Raw genomic sequence first — 17,410 nt, 5'->3', positions numbered from 1 at the left:
CATTTAGTAGCCTGAGCGTTTTATAGGTATTTCACACTGGTGGCCCACGAGCCGAATTTGGGACTTGGATTTGGGAACTTTGCCCACAGGTGCAGACCCCGTAGGTTAGGCCATCAAGAGATAGGCTCTCTCCGCACAGGAGCAGGCTCCGCCCCCGTGTCAGTCTCCAGCATCTCACATAACTACAGCGGGCAGTCAGTCCAGGCCAGAGCCCTTCGCACAGGCTGCGGTCATCCCTTCCCCTAACCTTTGGGGAGGGCTTTCTTCCTTACATGGGCAGCCAGAGCAGGACGAACTCCCCCATCACGCATTCAGTAGGAAACACGGGGCAAATGTGGTCTACTCTCTGGAACTTTCTCACTCCGCACCCCTCATCCCTCCACTAACACCAGCGGCTTTCTGTCTTGAGCCATTTTAATGGTAAGATTCCAGATTCGGGTTTGGAGTTGAGAGGAAACAGGTGTATCAGGTGTGAGGCATAAATCAGTGGGTTTAGCCCACCTGACAAGGGTTTTGTAGATGACATTGGTTCAAAGCTATAGCCAACAATATAATAAACTTTAGGTTTCCATTTGCCTTTTGCATCTTGTTCAAACATCACTGTGGGGAAACTCTTGGAGTGGTGGGGCTGTGAACTGGAGCAGGACATGGGTGTTTCCAGATCTGGGCCCTATTATAGTCATAATGGTGCACTGGTTTCTAACACATCAGGTAACAAAGAAAGTAAAAACCCTCCTCCACAATGTTGAGAGATCCAGAAAAGAGGTAATAAGATTTCTTACTACCTAGTACTCACTCAGTGGAGTCAGTGTGGGGGGTTGCAGACAAGTGTGGTGGGTTCACAAGAGAAACAGAATCAATAGGAGATTTCTATTTCATATCAATATTTTTATGTGTATCTACATTGTATCTATATCTTATCTATATCTGTATCTATCTATATATCTATATCAAATCAGAAATATGACACACATGCATCACAGACATTTCCCTGGGTATATTCATGCCCACAGAGAACCCTTCTTGCTGTCCTCTCTGTATAGTGCATATTTTTTCTCATTTTGCTCACCATTTTCCCCCACTAGAATGTAAGCCCCATGTGGGCAGGGGTTATTGTTCACTGCTCTATTCCCAGCCCTTAACTAACACTGCCTGCCACAGGTATGCGGCAAATCTGTATTAAGCAGTGAATGCATGTGTCCCAACAGCCCTGCATGTGGCACATGTAATGGCTGTGCACATGCTTTAATGTGAGCACTTGCTCAGTGTCCATCTTCACTGCAAGTCTGAGAGCCCCACGAGGTTGGGACTCATGTGTCAAGTTCACACTCTCAGAATCTTCCAGAATGCCTGACCTAATGTAAAACACCTGATTCAGGAACCTCTACCTTTAACATCTCTGACTTGCATGTTCCCAGGAAAATGAGTCTTATTTCTGCAGAAGCCAGTTCCACTGTTGGAGAGGATTTTGGCAGATCTTCAAGCGTTTGAATATAGCTATTACTCAATTTTTAGTTCAAAGCAACAGAAAGGTATGCATGCGTGGCAAGTAGCCCAGGACATGGGGTGGGTCTTCTGGGGTTCTTTCCTCTCTCATAAGAGAAATGGTGTCCACAGGAGCAATAGGCAGGCATGGCAGGGTGGGAAGAGGTGCAGAGGGCCAAATGGGGTAATGGAGTGGTGTGTGCTGGCTGTCTGACAGAGGAGGGAAGTGGGGTGAGCCAGGCCTGGGCATGTGGGGGTGGGTCCTTCTGGCAGGCCCTTCACCCAGCTTGGTCTAATAGTGCCCAGCTGTCAGACGGTTTTCCCAGGCACCACCATGTCCACATGTGCTTGCCGGTCTGTAGCTGCTCCCCAACGTCTAGCAGGACAAAGTCCACACCCCTACCCTGGTGTCCGAGGCCTCCAACCTTTTCCCTCCGAACACCTCTGCAGCATTTCCTTCTGCTGTGACCCTGCATGCACACTCTATTGAGCCAAAACCAGGCTTCTCGGGCTTTATCGGAGCATACCTTTCCCTCTCTTCCCCCAGGGGCCCTTGTCCATGGCATTTCTCCCCCACTCTGCCCGACACTTTTCCCCTTTATTTAGGGTTTACCTGGTTTTCAAAATCCAACTCAAGTCTGACCTTCTTGGTGGGGGTGGGGGTTCTCTACTACTGGTGCCTTTTGGGCTGACTCCTTCCTAGACGTGCACCACCACCTACAGCCTCCCGCCAGGTTTTAGCATCACTCCATTGTGGTGATGGGCATTGTAACACATGGGGCACACACACACAGTTGACTGGCATCTGTTTGTGTCTCCCCACTAGGTTCAGACAGGTTCCTCTTTAAGACTGGGTGGGCACACCTGTGGGAGGGGGCCTTCCTGCTTCTCCAGGACACTGCACTCCAGTACTGCCTCCAAGTTCGTCCCACTGATCAAATTTGTGCCCTACGCCCACTGTGCCACCTGGTGACGTTGACCCTCCCCCTTTCTTCTATCTCGGGCTTGCCCGTGGCATTTGACCTCCCGTGCTGCAGTAGTCCAGCCTCACACCCCTTCTTGCCATGGAGAATGGCTTGGAGCTGCTGTCTCTCAAGGTGATGCAGCCCCTGACGCCTGGGCAGTGACACTGCAGGAGGACCTCGCTTCACTGGAGAGCTGAGATCGGCCACGGTGAAGGGAGAGACCTGCCTACTCCTGCTGTCCTGGGCACCTGCTCCTGGGACCCGACCCCAGGGACACTCAGGGAAGTCCTGCAGTGGGGGGTGGGGGGGGGTGGATGGCTCCTGGGAAGCCACCCATGAGGCTGTTCCCATTTTCAACTTTCTAACTAGTTTTCTGAAACTATAAAGCTATTGCTTTCAGCTTTCTAAACTGACACCCGATTCGAGGAGGACATGGGGTGGATGCCTGAAGGCCATTCTGTGTGCTGACGCTCCCTCGCAAGCATCATCCTCAGCACTCACAAAACCCAGGGGCAACTTTATTAGGGTGTCTGCACGCTGGCTGGCGGGCCCTCCCGGCAGCCTGCAGTTGGGCTGGCACTGGCCTTCCTGCTTGTTCAGGGGCTTGGCGGGAGGCAGGATGGTGCCAGCCTCCCTCCACAGTCACCCCGCAGCTGGGTTGACGACTTTTCCCAGGAAGAGTAGGCTCTGGGTGGTCACGTCCCAAAGGAGGACCAGGAAAGGCCTGCTGAAATGGGCCTGGAGAGCCGTGGTTGCGTTCAGAGGCCGCGGCTGGGACAGGAGACCTGATGCAGCCCCGGCCTTCGTCCCCCGCTCACTCATGTCCAGCACCGCCTTGTGTGACACCTAGGAGAGTGTGGGGTGGGGGTGCAGAGACCGCATCAGCTCCGGGTGCCTCGGGGACAGATTCCCCCTTGTGCCCTACCAAGGAGAGGGAGGCAGGGTCCCCCTCAGGCCCCATGCGCCTTGCTTTCTGAGGAGAACCCCAGCCTTTACTTCACTTCATTGCCCTTCTCTCCACATTTCTCCCTCTCACTCCTGTCCTGGGGTTCCCCCAACTGTGCCACCTGCTCTCCGACGGGAGACACACGGCCCTGAGCAGGGCGGAGGGCTGCCGAGCATAAGCCATCCTGCGAAAACCCAGCAGAGCTTTCGAGAGCATCCCTGAAGCCCGGGGGGCCGGCGGCACAGGCCCGAGGCCATCTCGGCTGCAGGCCGCCCCTGCCCCGCCCAGTCTTGGCCTTCTCACCCTTAACACGGTTTGCTCAGCCTAAATCTATGGCTCTCAAAATGAGCTCAGTGGAACCAGGTTAGCTGATGTGCCAGGCCCCCTACAGGCCTCGGAGAGGAATTCCTTTTTTTAAACTTCATTTTCATACAGCTTCTTAGGGAGAAGGCTTCTGAATGAGGCTTTAAAAAAGCACGGAAACATGTTGGCCTTGACCATCCCTTTCATTTCTAGAAAGCTCTGTGCAGAGATCAATCTAGCCCTTAAGGTCACTGTGAAAGGAGTTCTTTAAATGGCTAAGTTATTTCTTTTCCTTCTTGTTCACCTTCTCTTCTGGGGGCATGTGTTTGCACGTGTCCCCACGTGCCCCCTACCACACGAGCGTGTCCCTAGTGCCCTGGTCTCACATTCCAAATCCCTGTGGGCCTTTCCCAAATGAAAGACATATTTTCTCTAAAAAATTCCCAGCCTGGACTCCAATGGCAGTTAATGATGCTACCTTCAAACAAAAAGGATGATGGAAGAGCAGGGAAGGGCATTTGCTGCCTTCCACCCTATGGAAAAGTGCATTATTCTTCCCAAATATTAACTCTCCCTTCCCACTGGAGGGTTAGTCCTGCCCACGCCCTGTGACTAGCAACACCCTCTGCAGGAGGAGAGCGCAGACCCACCACCCGGATGGCGGCCCTGACCATGGGGCTCGTTTTAGGCAGTGGCATGTGAGCTACCTTGACATAGGCCGCATGTGATATGTTAAAAGTCATTGCACATTTTCTCTGGCTTTTCCCCCACTGCTGTGAACATGGCATGAACAAATTAGGGGCTTCTCCTTCAGACTATACCTTGGAAAGAAGACCCGTGAAGCAGATCTATAGCCAGATGGTGCTGACACACCCCTGACAGGTAACATGAACAGGAAATAGACCTTTGTTAGAATAAGGCACTGTGATTTGGGGGTTGTTTGTGGCTGCAGCAAGGCTGGTGGCTATGCCTCCAGTCAGTGCCCCATTGCTGTCCAGCTATAACAAAGACAGAATTTCACAGCCTGCCCTAAGAGGAAGCACAGGAATAAAAACGAGACTATTCCCACACCTGGGGAAACTTGCCTTCCTGGATGGCTTTGAATGTATGTCTATTCCATTCAGGACTGTCCTGCTCTGAAGAATATGGAGGCGGGCGTGGAAAGGGAGCTCATGAAAAGAAGCCTTAAAGATTGTGATACAAAAGAACCAGAATAAGAAAAAGAAAGGGAACTTGTCTTTCAAATGCACTTTATGTCAAAGGAGAAAAGAACTCCCCCCCAAAACACACACACGTCCACATTTATGACCTTACCCTGGAGATGGTTTTGTTGAGTTGCCCAGTGATTCCTGATAAGTCAGCTTCTAGGTTGAAGATGTTGGTGAGGCCCATGTGGGGAAGTATTTCTTCCAAGTTATATGCTCCAGAAATCGAAACCCTTGGCAGATGCAAATCCAACAGGCTGGAGAGGGAATCAGACAGAAAAGCGGGGCTGTCCTGTTACTCACGATGCTCCTGTCGCGTTGGCAGCCTGAGCAGAGGGAGGGGGACCAGTCTTCCTGCGACAGTACCTGCCGTGCCAGAACATGCCACCACGCACAGCCCTTCTCTTCAGACCTTACAGACCTCTTGGGGCCTCTTCACAGACCACAGACCTTGTGTCTCGATCTGAGAAGACTCCTGGGACAGCCGTGCGTCTCCATATGTCTAGGGCACATTTATGGAGGACTTTCTAGACGCCGGACATGGGGCTGGGGTTTTTTAGAAGGCTTATTAAACTGACTACATCCGTCTAATAACTATGTGAGGTAATATTGTTGACATGTACCTACCTCCATGCCTGATTCCTCAGCACGCTCGGCTGGCTCAGCTGCTGATGGGTACCCTCGGCCCATCTTCTGGCCACCCCTCTGTATCAGCCACTGCCATCTATCACCTGACTGCACTTTGGGGGCCCTTAGGAGGAGCTGGTGAGAGATCCTGTTTGTACCATGTGGGGCCTTCTCCCTGCTGTGGCTGGCATGCTTTTACCATTGGATCACCACCCCCCTGGGGTTAAGTTCACAAGGTCTTTTGCTGCAGAGCAAATCTGTCCTGTTCTTCTCGGGATTCTTCTTCTTAAGTATTGTTTGACAGTTGCCAGGGCACCTACAAGCTTGGCTAGTGAGATATAATGAGTCATAAGAAATACATGTTTGGTCATTCAGATGACCAAATATACATTTCCCGGGTATATTTGATCTTCATCCACAGTTCCTGAAAACACTGCAGAGTCTCAAAGGTGAACCAGTGTTTCGTTATGTTAGTGAGAGACTGTTAGATCCCCCACCCAAGGGCAGGGGTCAGAAGCTGCATCAGCCAATGGCCAGTGACTTAGTCAATCATGCCTGTGCAGTGAAGCCCTCACAACCCCCCCGAGAAGAGCTTATCGCCCTCTGCTCTGCCCGGCTGGACCCTGCTTCTCAGTGGGAGAGAGCTTCTGGGCTTGGGGAACCAGAATACCACGTGCCACCCAGCCAGGCCCCAAGCTCCACAGGATAGAAGCTCCTTTATTTGAGACCTTGCTCTATGTTTCTCCTCATCTGGCTGTTAACTTGTATCCTTTACAGTATCCTTCATTAAATTGGTAAACATAAGTGTTTTCCTCAGTTCTGTGAGCCACTCCAGCAAATTGATTGAACCTAAGGTGGAGGTCATGGGAATCTCCAATCTGTAGCCAGTAGGTTAGAAGCACAGGTAAACTGCCTGGGGCTTGCGACTGGGAGGTGGAGGGCAGACTTGTAGGACAGAACCCTTAACCTGGGGAATCTGGTGTGTCTCCCGGCAGATAGCATCAGAATTGAGCTGAGTTCTTGGACACCCTGGTGGTGTTAGAGAATTGCTTGGTGTTAGTATGTGTGGGAAGACCCCCTCCCACATATTTACACACACTGGAGTTGGGTCTGGGAACCCAAATAGAGTTATGTACTATTACTTATGGGTATAATATTGTTATTGCTTTACATATACGTAGGGAAAGACAACACCAGTGCATTTGGTATCAGATGAGTGAGATTAGCAGCTAGTTAATAACCAGCTTAGAAACTTCTGCCTCTAATGAATTCACATGAGAGATCCTAATTCAGATTAGGGAATCATTGCCCGTTTACCTTCTGGGTATTGAGGGTCCATGTGCCTAACTGAAGTGAGAGGCAGTTGGAAATCAGGGTTGAACAGTGAAAAGGAGAGAAAGGATGTAGAGAACAGTGAACAAGACATCTTAGCTTTTATGACAGATTTTCCACATGCAGCACTGAGAGGGCAGGCCCACGCCCTGGAAGGGGCTTTGAGCAGAGTCTAGCAGAGGGGTGTCTAGTAGAGAGCCCAACACACGGGAGGCCTTCAGTGTAAATGAAGAATGAGTAGTTTGCAGGAAGCATGGTTTCCCTCAGGAAGCTAACCATCCTCACAGCTGAAGGAGGGAGGCCTGGCAACCGTCAGTTTTCATGTCTGAAAGCCCATTAAAATGCTGCTCTGACATCGAAACTCCCCAGCACAAGAAACATCTGAGGGGTGTTCCCTTACAGGGAACATCTGAGATTTAGAAAAATAACGTGGGTTGCCTTTGCATTTTGAAGGTCAAAATGAGAAGTCAAAGCAGACTTTTCTGAGGGGAAGTCAACTGGTCTAGAAGATTCTATGGTACTTACTCCCATGATGGGGGAAGGGGCAGTCTCACCCCGAGGGAGCTTGAGAATATAGGGCTGGAATCAGAAAGTACCAAAGCTGTATAGATTGATTGACAACAGGGGTAATCCATTAAATTCTGGCTCTTGGCCTTGACCTGTATCTCTTTTATTTGGTACTTGAATCTCTATCCAAACACAAAACATGCTTTTCTATGCCTGATACCTCAGTGTGGTTGGGTTGCTGAGAGATGGCTCCTGTAGGCATGAGGGTGACTGACTGGTGTTTGCAAGTGGTGGTAGATCAGAGATGGCCACTGAGAGAGATGGTCTGTACCTCCACTGCTGGAATTGGGTGGGTTCTGTGTCTGCTCTGACCTAAAGAATATGGCAGAAGTGACACTTAAGAGAGTGGAGCTTTCCTTTTCTGTCTTTTGGAACACTCCCTGGGGCCCTGAGCTGCTCTGCAGAAACATTTGCTACACTGAGCTGCTGTGCGGAACCCAAGCTAGTCTTGTGGAGACGCTGCATTGAGAGAGGGATGCCAGCCAGGCAGCCCAGTCGCCAGACACTGAGAGGAGGAGACTTCAGTGCTCCAGCCCCAGCCACCGTGGGGCTCCAGTGATGGGAGCCCCAGGGACTGCCCACAGAATCAAAAGAAAGAATAGGTTTTTTTCAAGGCATTCCATTTTGGGGAGGTTTGTGATGCAGAAAGATATCATTAGAACACAAGGCCAGATTGCATCCCAGACCACCCATGAAGGATGAAACACCCCAAGAAGGGATTAGCTGGTGAAGGGGGTCTGGGCAAGCCAGAAAAGGCAGAAACACTGCGAGGAAACCACAAAATGAGAGGAGTAAGATGGAAGGGAGTAAGATAGAGATCCCATGAAACTGACGCTTTGACTTTTACAATGCTCTCCTTGGTATTTAATTCCTTAAAGAAATGTTTTAATTAAAAAAAAGAAGCACTTTTAAGAATAGGCACTGTTCTGTGGGGGTCATAATTATTTTGAGTAATTGTCCTTGATCTGATTTTTTGCCTACACTTACCTGACCTTTTGGTCGTAAATTATTATTTGGAGAAAAGGAGAAGCAAGAGGAAAGGAAGTCACCCTGAATGACCCCTAGGAAGGGACCAGAGTGATTAATGCCTGGTGAGCACTTACCGGGAATCAGGTAACACGCTCAGAGCTCTACACATATTAACTTGGTTAATCTCCAAGCTCCCCAATGTGGAGATTATTATGGTCTCATTTTACATTTGAGGAAACCTGAGGCCTAAAACGTAAAAGAATTGCCTAAAACATACAGTTAAAAGGCAAGTCCGTTGAGCCAAACTTAGAATTTGGACTCTTGCAATTGGCGTTGATTAAGACCTGTCCTGATTCTTGAACAGAGTCGGCTTGAGTCCTTCCCCCCTGAAACTCACCTGAGAAACAGTCGTTGATCCCATTTTCTCAGGGTCTCTGGCTGCAGAGCCGCTTCCACGTGCTGCATCTTCCCAGGGTCGGGGAGGATCAGCAGCGCCAGGGCATTTCCGCTGTATTCTATCTGGAGTACAGTGCAGGCCGCCTCCTGGTCATAGAGGAACCTGTGCATCTCCTTTTGGTGCATCATAGGAACGTGGAGGGAGGTCCTCTCATCCACAAAGAAGCTCTCTTGCTTCTGGGTCTGGTAGCGATGGAAAGGCTGCTTCCACTTGGCTTAGGACACAAAACCCATGAGACTATGAGCATGCACTCCGTGAGAGCGGCTCTGGGCAGACATACACTAAGCCACATGCACTCCGTGAGAGCGGCTCTGGGCAGACATACACTAAGCCACATGCACTCCGTGAGAGCGACTCTGGGCAGACATACACTAAGCCACCCTGCTTTGGGGGCTTCCTCTTGGGTATCTAAATATGAGGCAGAGAAGTGACACGGATACAGAATCAGGGGCACAGAATTTGAGGTCAGGCCCAGCCACTAGAGGCATGTCTCCAGAATTTGAGCTTTAATGGCCTATGATTTCATTCCAGTTCAGAAACACTTGGCCTTCAAGATGCTGAAAGATATTTCTACCTACTAAGCCCCTTCCATGTACCAGGTATTATCTCTTTATATCTTCGTAAAAACTGATATGAAAAAAGTATTGTGATCTCCATGTCAAAGATGAAAAGAGGAATGTCTGTGAGTTTATAGAGACCCAATTTGCAGAATCATTATGTGGTAGAGCAGGATGGCAACAAACACTGAGTTGACCCCTCTCTGCCAAGCCATCTCTAGACAGCAACAGTCTTCTACAGAGAAGCTTGAGAGTCGCTCTCTACCTCCCAAATCCCTAACATTCAAACTGGAAAAGGAGAAAGAATTCAGCTAATAAAATATAATATATATAATGCAAAAGCCCATTAAGATATGGTTAGAATTGCAGAATATAGTTAGATTTGCAGACTGTCAGTCATTGTCTGGTCCCCTTGTGTAGTATCTTTTTTTTTCCTATTTATAATCTCCACCCACAACCATCTTCTGACTTGGTCTCCTGAAACCACTCATCTTGGTGACAACGGTTGGGGTCAGGTGGCTCATCCTGTCTCTGATGCCCACACCCAATCAATGGCCAAGTCTTGCTGATTCTCTCTCCAAAGCCACAACTTTATTTGAGGCTACCATCTTACCTACTTTGGACCACTTTGGAAACCTCAAAACTTGTCTCTGTTCTTGACCCTTACTCCCATCCAAACCATTTTCCAAATTGTACCAAGCCTTGTCTTTCTCAAACAGATGTGATTGTGTCACTCCACTACTTTAAACTTTTTGGTAATTCTGGGGTCCTATAGATAAAGTTTAAGATTCTCAGCATGGTCCCTGCTTACCTTTTTATGGCATCTCTTGGCACATACCCCCATGTATTTCCCCATTTTGTTCCGTGCTCTTATCTAACTCAAATTGTTTCCATTTCTTGAAAATGAAATTGCATTTATTTTCCTTGGACCTTACACATGCTGTTTTTTCAACCTGAACTCTCTTCTCCTCATTTCTTCCACAATTTCTTTGCCTGGGTAAATTCAGCTCATTTTTCATATCTCAGCTTAAATCCGTTCTCTTCCAGGAAGCCTTCTCTTACTCCCCAAGTCTGGAAAGGTATATCTTTCAAGAGTTCCATGACATTCATACCTACTCAAGTAAAGCATCACTTTCCCATTGAGCTGTATTTACCTTTTTACTTATTTACAGCACATGTAGAACTATAAGATACATAGGTTGGGAAAACTCTATCTTACTTACAGGTTTTCCTGAGAGGCTAGCAAAGTCCCTGTGATATAGTTATTACTTGATGTATGTTTCTGAATGAATAAATGAATAGCATTCCTAGAGGCCTCAAACATGAGACCTAAGTTTAACTTGAAATTATTCATTCAGCAAACATTTAAGACATGCTTGACCTATGTCACACTCCAGAGAACCAAAGATGATTAAGACTCAGGCCCTTGAGACTTCTGTTCAGTGTCACAGACTGAATTAGAGAGGAAAAACCTGCTTTTTCTGCTTAAACACTTAGAAAATATATATAAGATAATGGAAAAATAAATAAACACATAGCTGAGTTCAAAAACAAGAAGCAAAGCCTCCAGATACAAACCAGGAATGCATATTTCTGATTTGGAGCTGAAGTCATCTGGCTCATGGGTTATCAAATTGAGATAAGCAGTTAGGGGGTGGTGTTTAATGTCTTCTCAGGAGAAGTAAGTGAAATTCAGGCCCACACTTGGAACTGATCTGTCTGCAAGTGGCCAGAAGCTATGAAAGGCAATCCTTTCCTCATAGGAACCTGAACTGAGAAACTCCAGGCCCAGCAGCACAGAGATGAGATAAGACAGCTCACCACACTTCCAGGCCAGGAGGGAAGGAGTTGCCTACTCTGTGTTCTTTGCTCTCATAACACACTCAGTGTAGGAACTCTCCAACCTAGAAGAGAGCTATGTGCTCATTAATCATTCATGACAGCAACCCCTCAACCTGGAAATTAATATAGAACTGGTGAGACCAATAGAACTAGACCAGAAGCATATGTGAAATTGTCCCCTGAAGACACTTCCACAACTGGCCACAAGAAACTCTCACAGAAAGTTAATTTCTACTTAAAATGAGCTCAAAGCTGAAAATTCCAGTCCTCTCTTGAGAGAGAATCAGTAGGCACAACAAAACCAAGCCAGATAATGGGATCACCTGAAAGGCATTTTTAAAAAGTGTGTTAAAAAAAGGTAAGAAATAAAATTCATAGGAACAGGCCATTATGATAAAATAATAAGTACATCTGAGAAAAATAGAAATTCTTTAGGTGAAAATATAGTGAAATGAAAAACTCAGCAGGTGAGTTAAACAATAGATTGAGACATGGCTTAAGAGAGATTTACTAAAACAGAAGCTAGAACTGAAGAAATCACCAATGGCAGCACAGAGAGGTAAAGAGATGTTTTCCTGGGGGCAGGAAACATAAAAGATGAGCCTGGTGCATCCTGTTGTACCAGAAAGTAAGGAAGTTTTCCCTTAAAAAAAACAAACAAACAAAAATCAGCAATGATGGGGGCATATCAAGGAATATGGGGATGGACTGAAAGCTCCCAGTGGTCAATGCTGGAAAACTTTGAGAAACAAAATTAAGTAGCATTGGATTAGAATCCAAAGTATAAAATGAATATCTATGAATGCATGATTATGTATATAAATGGTTGAATTAATAAATGTGGGAGGTGAAAAAAATCTCCCATGCAGAATAATTCCAAATAATTTATGTAGATCCTCCTCTGTCAAGGGGATGGACCATAACTCCACACTTCAGAAGTGTGGGATGTACGTAGTGACCTCATTCTAAAGAGCACAGTATAGGAGTGGGGACAAAGAGTAACTTTGCAGTGGAGAAATCTGACAAGCATCATCTCAGCCAGCTGATCAAGGTCAACATCAACAGTGATAAATCACTTTGTAGCATGTATCCTTGATATGATGTGATATGAGTGGCACTTCACCTCCATAACCTTTCTCCTCCAAACCATCACTGAATTCTAATCATGGGGTAAACATCAAGTGAATCCCAATTGAGGGGCATTCTACAAAATACCTAGCCAGTACTCCTCAAAATTGTCAAGGTTATTAAAAGCTAAGAAAGTCTGAGAAACAGTAACAGCTAAAAGGAGCCAAATGACATGGTGACCAAATGTAATGTGGATCCTGGATAAGATCCTGGAATAGAAAAAAATTAGGTGAAAACTAAGGAAATCTGGATAAAGTATGGAGTTGAGTCTAAAACAATTGAAGAGCTAATTTTCCTAGTAGCAGATATTGTTATATCATAGGCGACATATTTTATATATTGGTATATATGCTACTGATTCAGGAAACAACTGAAATAAAAAGAAATGGGCCCTTAAAGTATCAAATGTCCAATGCAACAGTCAAAATAAGCTATCTATATAAATTAAGATGTGATAATGACAAAAATAAAACATAAGTGGAAAATAATATGTATGGTGTGATATCATTTATATAAATTTTTAAAACACATATAAACTGTATTGCATATGATTTTGGATACATATTTAATGGACTAATGGTGTGGACACAAGGATGAGAAGGATACACACCAACCCTAGGATAGTGGTTGCCTCTGGGGAGGGATGGAAGGTGAGAAATGGGACCAGGGAAGGATGAAAAGGAATTGAAATGTATCTACAATATTGTATTTTTAAAAATCTTAAGCAAATGGTAAAATGTTAATATTTGTTAATTTTGAGGGGGAAGTGTATAGTGGTTTTTATATTATTCTTTGTGTATTTCTGTGTGTTTGAAATAGATAATACATAAAATGCTTCCCTAAAAAGTGAATTATTAATAGAAAAATGAGATGGAGTATAAAACAAAGAAATCAGAATAAAAATAGAAGAAATGTCAAGAGAAACCAAATATTGGTAAATCTAGAAGTAGTTGTATAAGAGCATTATTTAAACGTGCTGAAGCAACAACCAGAAGCAACCAGAAGACTTGAAGGCAGGTGGCTTTTCAGGGCAGGGCTAGAGATGGTGGCGGCGGCGGTAATGCTGTCCAAGCCAGCCCTCACCTTTGAAGAATATGTAATTCAAGAGAACCATGAGCGTGTCCTGGGTGAACCCCTGGAGGCAGTCCGTGACCAGCCCATATGTTTGCTTTCTCACGTAATCATTAATCTGCCTCCCGGTTGTAGCAGAATCTGTGAAGTTGGCAGAAAAAGCAAAAGCTCTGTACAGCTCCCTGATGTCGTCCAAAAAGTGCTGCTGAGGCTTTAGTTGCTTGTCCAAGAACAAGGAGTTGCCTACTTTCAGTTCCAGTTTGGGGCTGGGCAGGTCAAGGGTGTGGATGAGGCTCTGGAAACCCTGGTGGACGGCAGCTTCTGGGGTCTCCGTGAGGTTGAAGCCAAGGGCCTCCAGGATCTGAGTTGGGGCGTCAGCTTGGGCCCCAAGAGAGAGCAGGGCCAGGGTGGTGGCGATGCTCACTGGGGAGAAGAAGATGTTTCCTGGGGTTTCCGCTGCCAGATGCTTATACAAACGCAAAGCAAATCTGGTAATGGTGTGTGTGACTTTGTGGTAGGTGGGGGCTGGCTCTGGGAGCTGCTCACTGGGGGCTTGAGGCACCCCCAGACTCTTCTCTGCATGGGCAGGAAGGCGCTGACGGTGGAGAGAGGCCAGGATGCCTGCTCCCAGCAACCACAGCCAGGCTGGCCCCATCTTCTGAAAACAAAATATTGAACATGTCATTCTTCTTCATAAGTAACTTCGTGGTTCCCCATTGCTTTCACAATAAACCTCAAAGCCCATCTGTACCCCCACAGAGGTGTCATGAGGGACGCAGCAGAGGAAGAGGTGGTGGGTCAGCAAGAAGAGATGCATTTTCCCCCAAGGCTGCAGTCAGAACAGCAGCCCTAAGTCTGTATTACATATTGACGCGTGTATAAGACTTTGTTTCTCCCCAAAGTCTTATACACACATCAGTTATGGACTCCAGGCTATAAAGAAGGGTTCCCTGGTGTACTCTCCCTGCCTCCCTCCCTGCATCCTTCCTTCTCTCTCTTTTCCTCCCTCCTTCCTTTCCTTCCCTTTTTACTTTTTCTTTTTTCTTTCTTATTTCCAGTAATTCTTTCAATCACATATTAATGCTCAAGGATTAGGGTAACAGTCCATTAGGTAGAGCAGATGTTCAGGACACTGACCAAGAGCGATGCTGGACCTCCCTGCGCTCGGGTGCAGCCATTACCTGCCGTCTCACCAACTGGAGGGGAGGGGACTGGAAGATGTGTGCAACTCCTGGGTCAGGTCCTCACACAAAGAGGGGTGCCCTTACTCCTTCGGACTTCCATTAGGTGGGGTGGGGTGCGATCATCAGCCTTGCGGACCTTGTGGGTGAGGGCAGCCCAGGAGGGGTGGCAGAGCCCCAAGATGGATGAACCCTTGTGGGGAAGAGACCGGCTGTGTCTCCATCAAGCTCGTTCTCTCCAGTACCACTCATCACATGCAGCAGCTGTACCTTAATGGGTGCAGAAGTTCAGGAAAGGTATCTTATGGGTTGAATTGTGTACACCCCTGCCCCCTAAGTTTATGTGTTGAAGCCCTAATATCAGTATCTCTGAATGTAATGTTTGAAAATAGGGTCGTTGAGGTTGTCATCAGTTCAGTGAAGGTGAGGTCATTAGATGGGCCCTAACATAATATGACTGGTGTCCTTCTAAAAAGAGGAAATACAATCATAGACACCCAGTCAGGGAGGGCACCATGTGAGGATGATGGCGGATGCGCCCACGCCCAAGGAACCCCACAGGGCCGGCAGCCCCCAGACGCCAGCAGAGAGGCCGGGAGCAGATTCTCCCTCCTGGCCTCGAATAGCACTGAAGTTGTAATCAGCAACTTGACTACCTTTTGCCCGAACCAATGGCCTCCGGATTGTTACAAAGGCCACGGTAATGTGGTAGAGATGTATTTCTGTAGATGGTTTTTAGCACCTGGCACCCTACATACCCAAACCCCAAAGGCCACTTGTCAGGAGGGACAAATGTAGCCTCATGATCGGGTGTGTTGACACAAGCGTGCCGGTCAAAGTGCTGTGGGTGATTTCCCAAGACCATCCTCCCTCCCTCCACAGCTCCGTGGGGGCTCACTTAATGACAGTTGCCATCCACACTGGGAAGCAGAGCACCTTAAAAATTGGCCTGCCCCTGGGGAAATAAGAAATGCAGCTATAATAAAATGATTTTTGTTTATTCTTTTCATCCCGTTGAGCTCACCACCATTTTCTATCCTACTGCACCTTAAAGGTTCCCAGACGTGCAGAAGAAGGTAGTTCCCAAAGAGGATGGAATTGTAAATCAGGGGGCCTGGGTTGGAATCAAGGTTGTGCAATATCTCCCTGTGTGATCTGAGCAAAGGAACTGCTCTGAACAATGTATAAAGCACCTGGCAATGTTAATTTTCACCCCTTTCTATGGAGGGTGGGGTTTAACAACACCCAATTTATGTCTTTATTCTTTTTCCAGAAAGATCCCAGAGGAAAATTAAAAACTCCATTTAATTATAACGTTCCCATTTATTGTTTGTATTGGGGTGGGGTATTAGATACACTGTACAGCTGATTCCTAGCCACAGTGTTCTCAAATGCAGGGGGTGGGGTGCTGAGAGGGGGCATGGTATTGAGATCATCTCAAAAACTGGAGAGGGGGTGCTACTGGCGTTTAGTGGGAGAAAGAAAGTGGTTGAAATGCCAGCACTGTTGCATGCAATGAAGAATGGCCCTGCCGGGTGCCCGCGGTGCTCGTGTTGAGAAATACATGTTTCATGTTGTTTAATTGAATCCTTATGAGAACCTTAACAAATAGGTATTATTATTCCTGTTGTACATATGGGGAAACTGAGACTCAGGGTCAACACAAACACCTGTTAAGTGGGGGGAGCATGATAGACCAGAGCCTGAAGTACAGCCCTTTCCATACAACAGAGTTTCTAGTAAATTGGCTGCAACAATGTTGCCACTTTGTTTTGAGTTACATTGTTCTGTTTCCTGACTGCCAGGAATAGTGGGAGATCCTCTCTCAAAATTTTTGAAGGACAAGTTTTCCATAAAAGGTCGTTTAAACCTACAGTTCCTACTTCAAGCCTCGGAAGTGGTACATGATTGCATTTTCCCTTTAGGGGACTCAGTTCTCCCACCCCTGCTGCTGAAGCCAGAGCGAGAGCGAGACCAGAAATGAGAGAGAGAGAGAGAGGCAGTGGCCACCCTGCTGTATCTTATTCATAAGCGTGGTACTCACACCAAGGCCCCTGGGTCTTCAGCTCTGCATCACCTCCTGCCCACAGGAAAATGGTGCTGCAAGATCACAGCAGCCTAGTCAATATTTGCCAGGCCAGTTCCTGGAACTGGTATGAAGACAATGCTCAGCAAACAGGAAGGGACCTTTGTTTCAAAGTGTCTGTCCTGCCTGACTGTCCTCCAGACCAGTGAAGTGTGATTCTGGATTCGGCTTGGTTTGAGGACAGCCTGATATTGCCCATGAAGGTAGGGGGTCGAGACGTGATTCCTAATGATCCATTGTCTGTATTTTGTGCGTCCCAGGCATGTTCTTTATGGGACACCTCACAGTGAGAATGCACGGTGTTAGCTAAGCCTATGGTGGGAAGCATTTCACGATATACTGAAGCACACCAGCGTGCTGTACGCCATAAACCTATACAGGGATGTATGTCAATTATTTCTCAATAATACTGGAAAAAGAAAGGAATGTAAGAGAGGCAAGAATATACCCCCCTTACAGATGTGAAACCAAGACTCCATGAGGTTAAATACTAGGTGGTGGGGCTGCACTCAGGGGATGGATTCAGCTCCCCAACAGAAGCCTTCACCATCACACTGTTTCAGTATTTTGCAGATACTATAAATAAATACAGTTCATGTACAGGAAAAAAAAAGACTGGAAGGAAATTCAGAAAAAAGGAGCAAAATCTGCTCTGCTATATTGAAAGTCCCATAAAGTGGGATCACTGA

The 17,410-nt window shown here is 47.0% G+C and overlaps 1 protein-coding gene across 2 annotated transcripts; it reads right to left on the bottom strand.

The window, feature by feature from the left end:
* Window positions 1–1,767: 1,767 nt before the first annotated feature.
* On the bottom strand, window positions 1,768–16,797 carry LOC118910671 (serpin A11-like). Of its 2 annotated transcripts, none has more exons than XM_036882012.2 (5): window positions 16,680–16,797; window positions 13,467–14,112; window positions 8,797–9,070; window positions 5,014–5,161; window positions 1,768–3,296 (listed from the first exon to the last, which is right to left on the bottom strand). In XM_036882012.2, the coding sequence occupies exons 2-5, from the start codon at window positions 14,107–14,109 to the stop codon at window positions 3,093–3,095; spliced, it is 1,269 nt and encodes a 422-aa protein (XP_036737907.2). In that variant the 5' UTR covers window positions 14,110–14,112; window positions 16,680–16,797; the 3' UTR covers window positions 1,768–3,092. The 2 variants fall into 2 exon arrangements, with proteins under 2 accessions (XP_036737907.2, XP_036737908.2); XM_036882013.2 differs by having other exon boundaries at window positions 13,467–14,109; window positions 16,680–16,744.
* Between the last annotated feature and the right edge of the window lie 613 nt (window positions 16,798–17,410).

Source organism: Manis pentadactyla, chromosome 11 (assembly GCF_030020395.1).
Source record: "Manis pentadactyla isolate mManPen7 chromosome 11, mManPen7.hap1, whole genome shotgun sequence".
Taxonomy (NCBI): domain Eukaryota; kingdom Metazoa; phylum Chordata; class Mammalia; order Pholidota; family Manidae; genus Manis; species Manis pentadactyla.
This window is presented reverse-complemented; position numbering and strand designations above follow the sequence as displayed.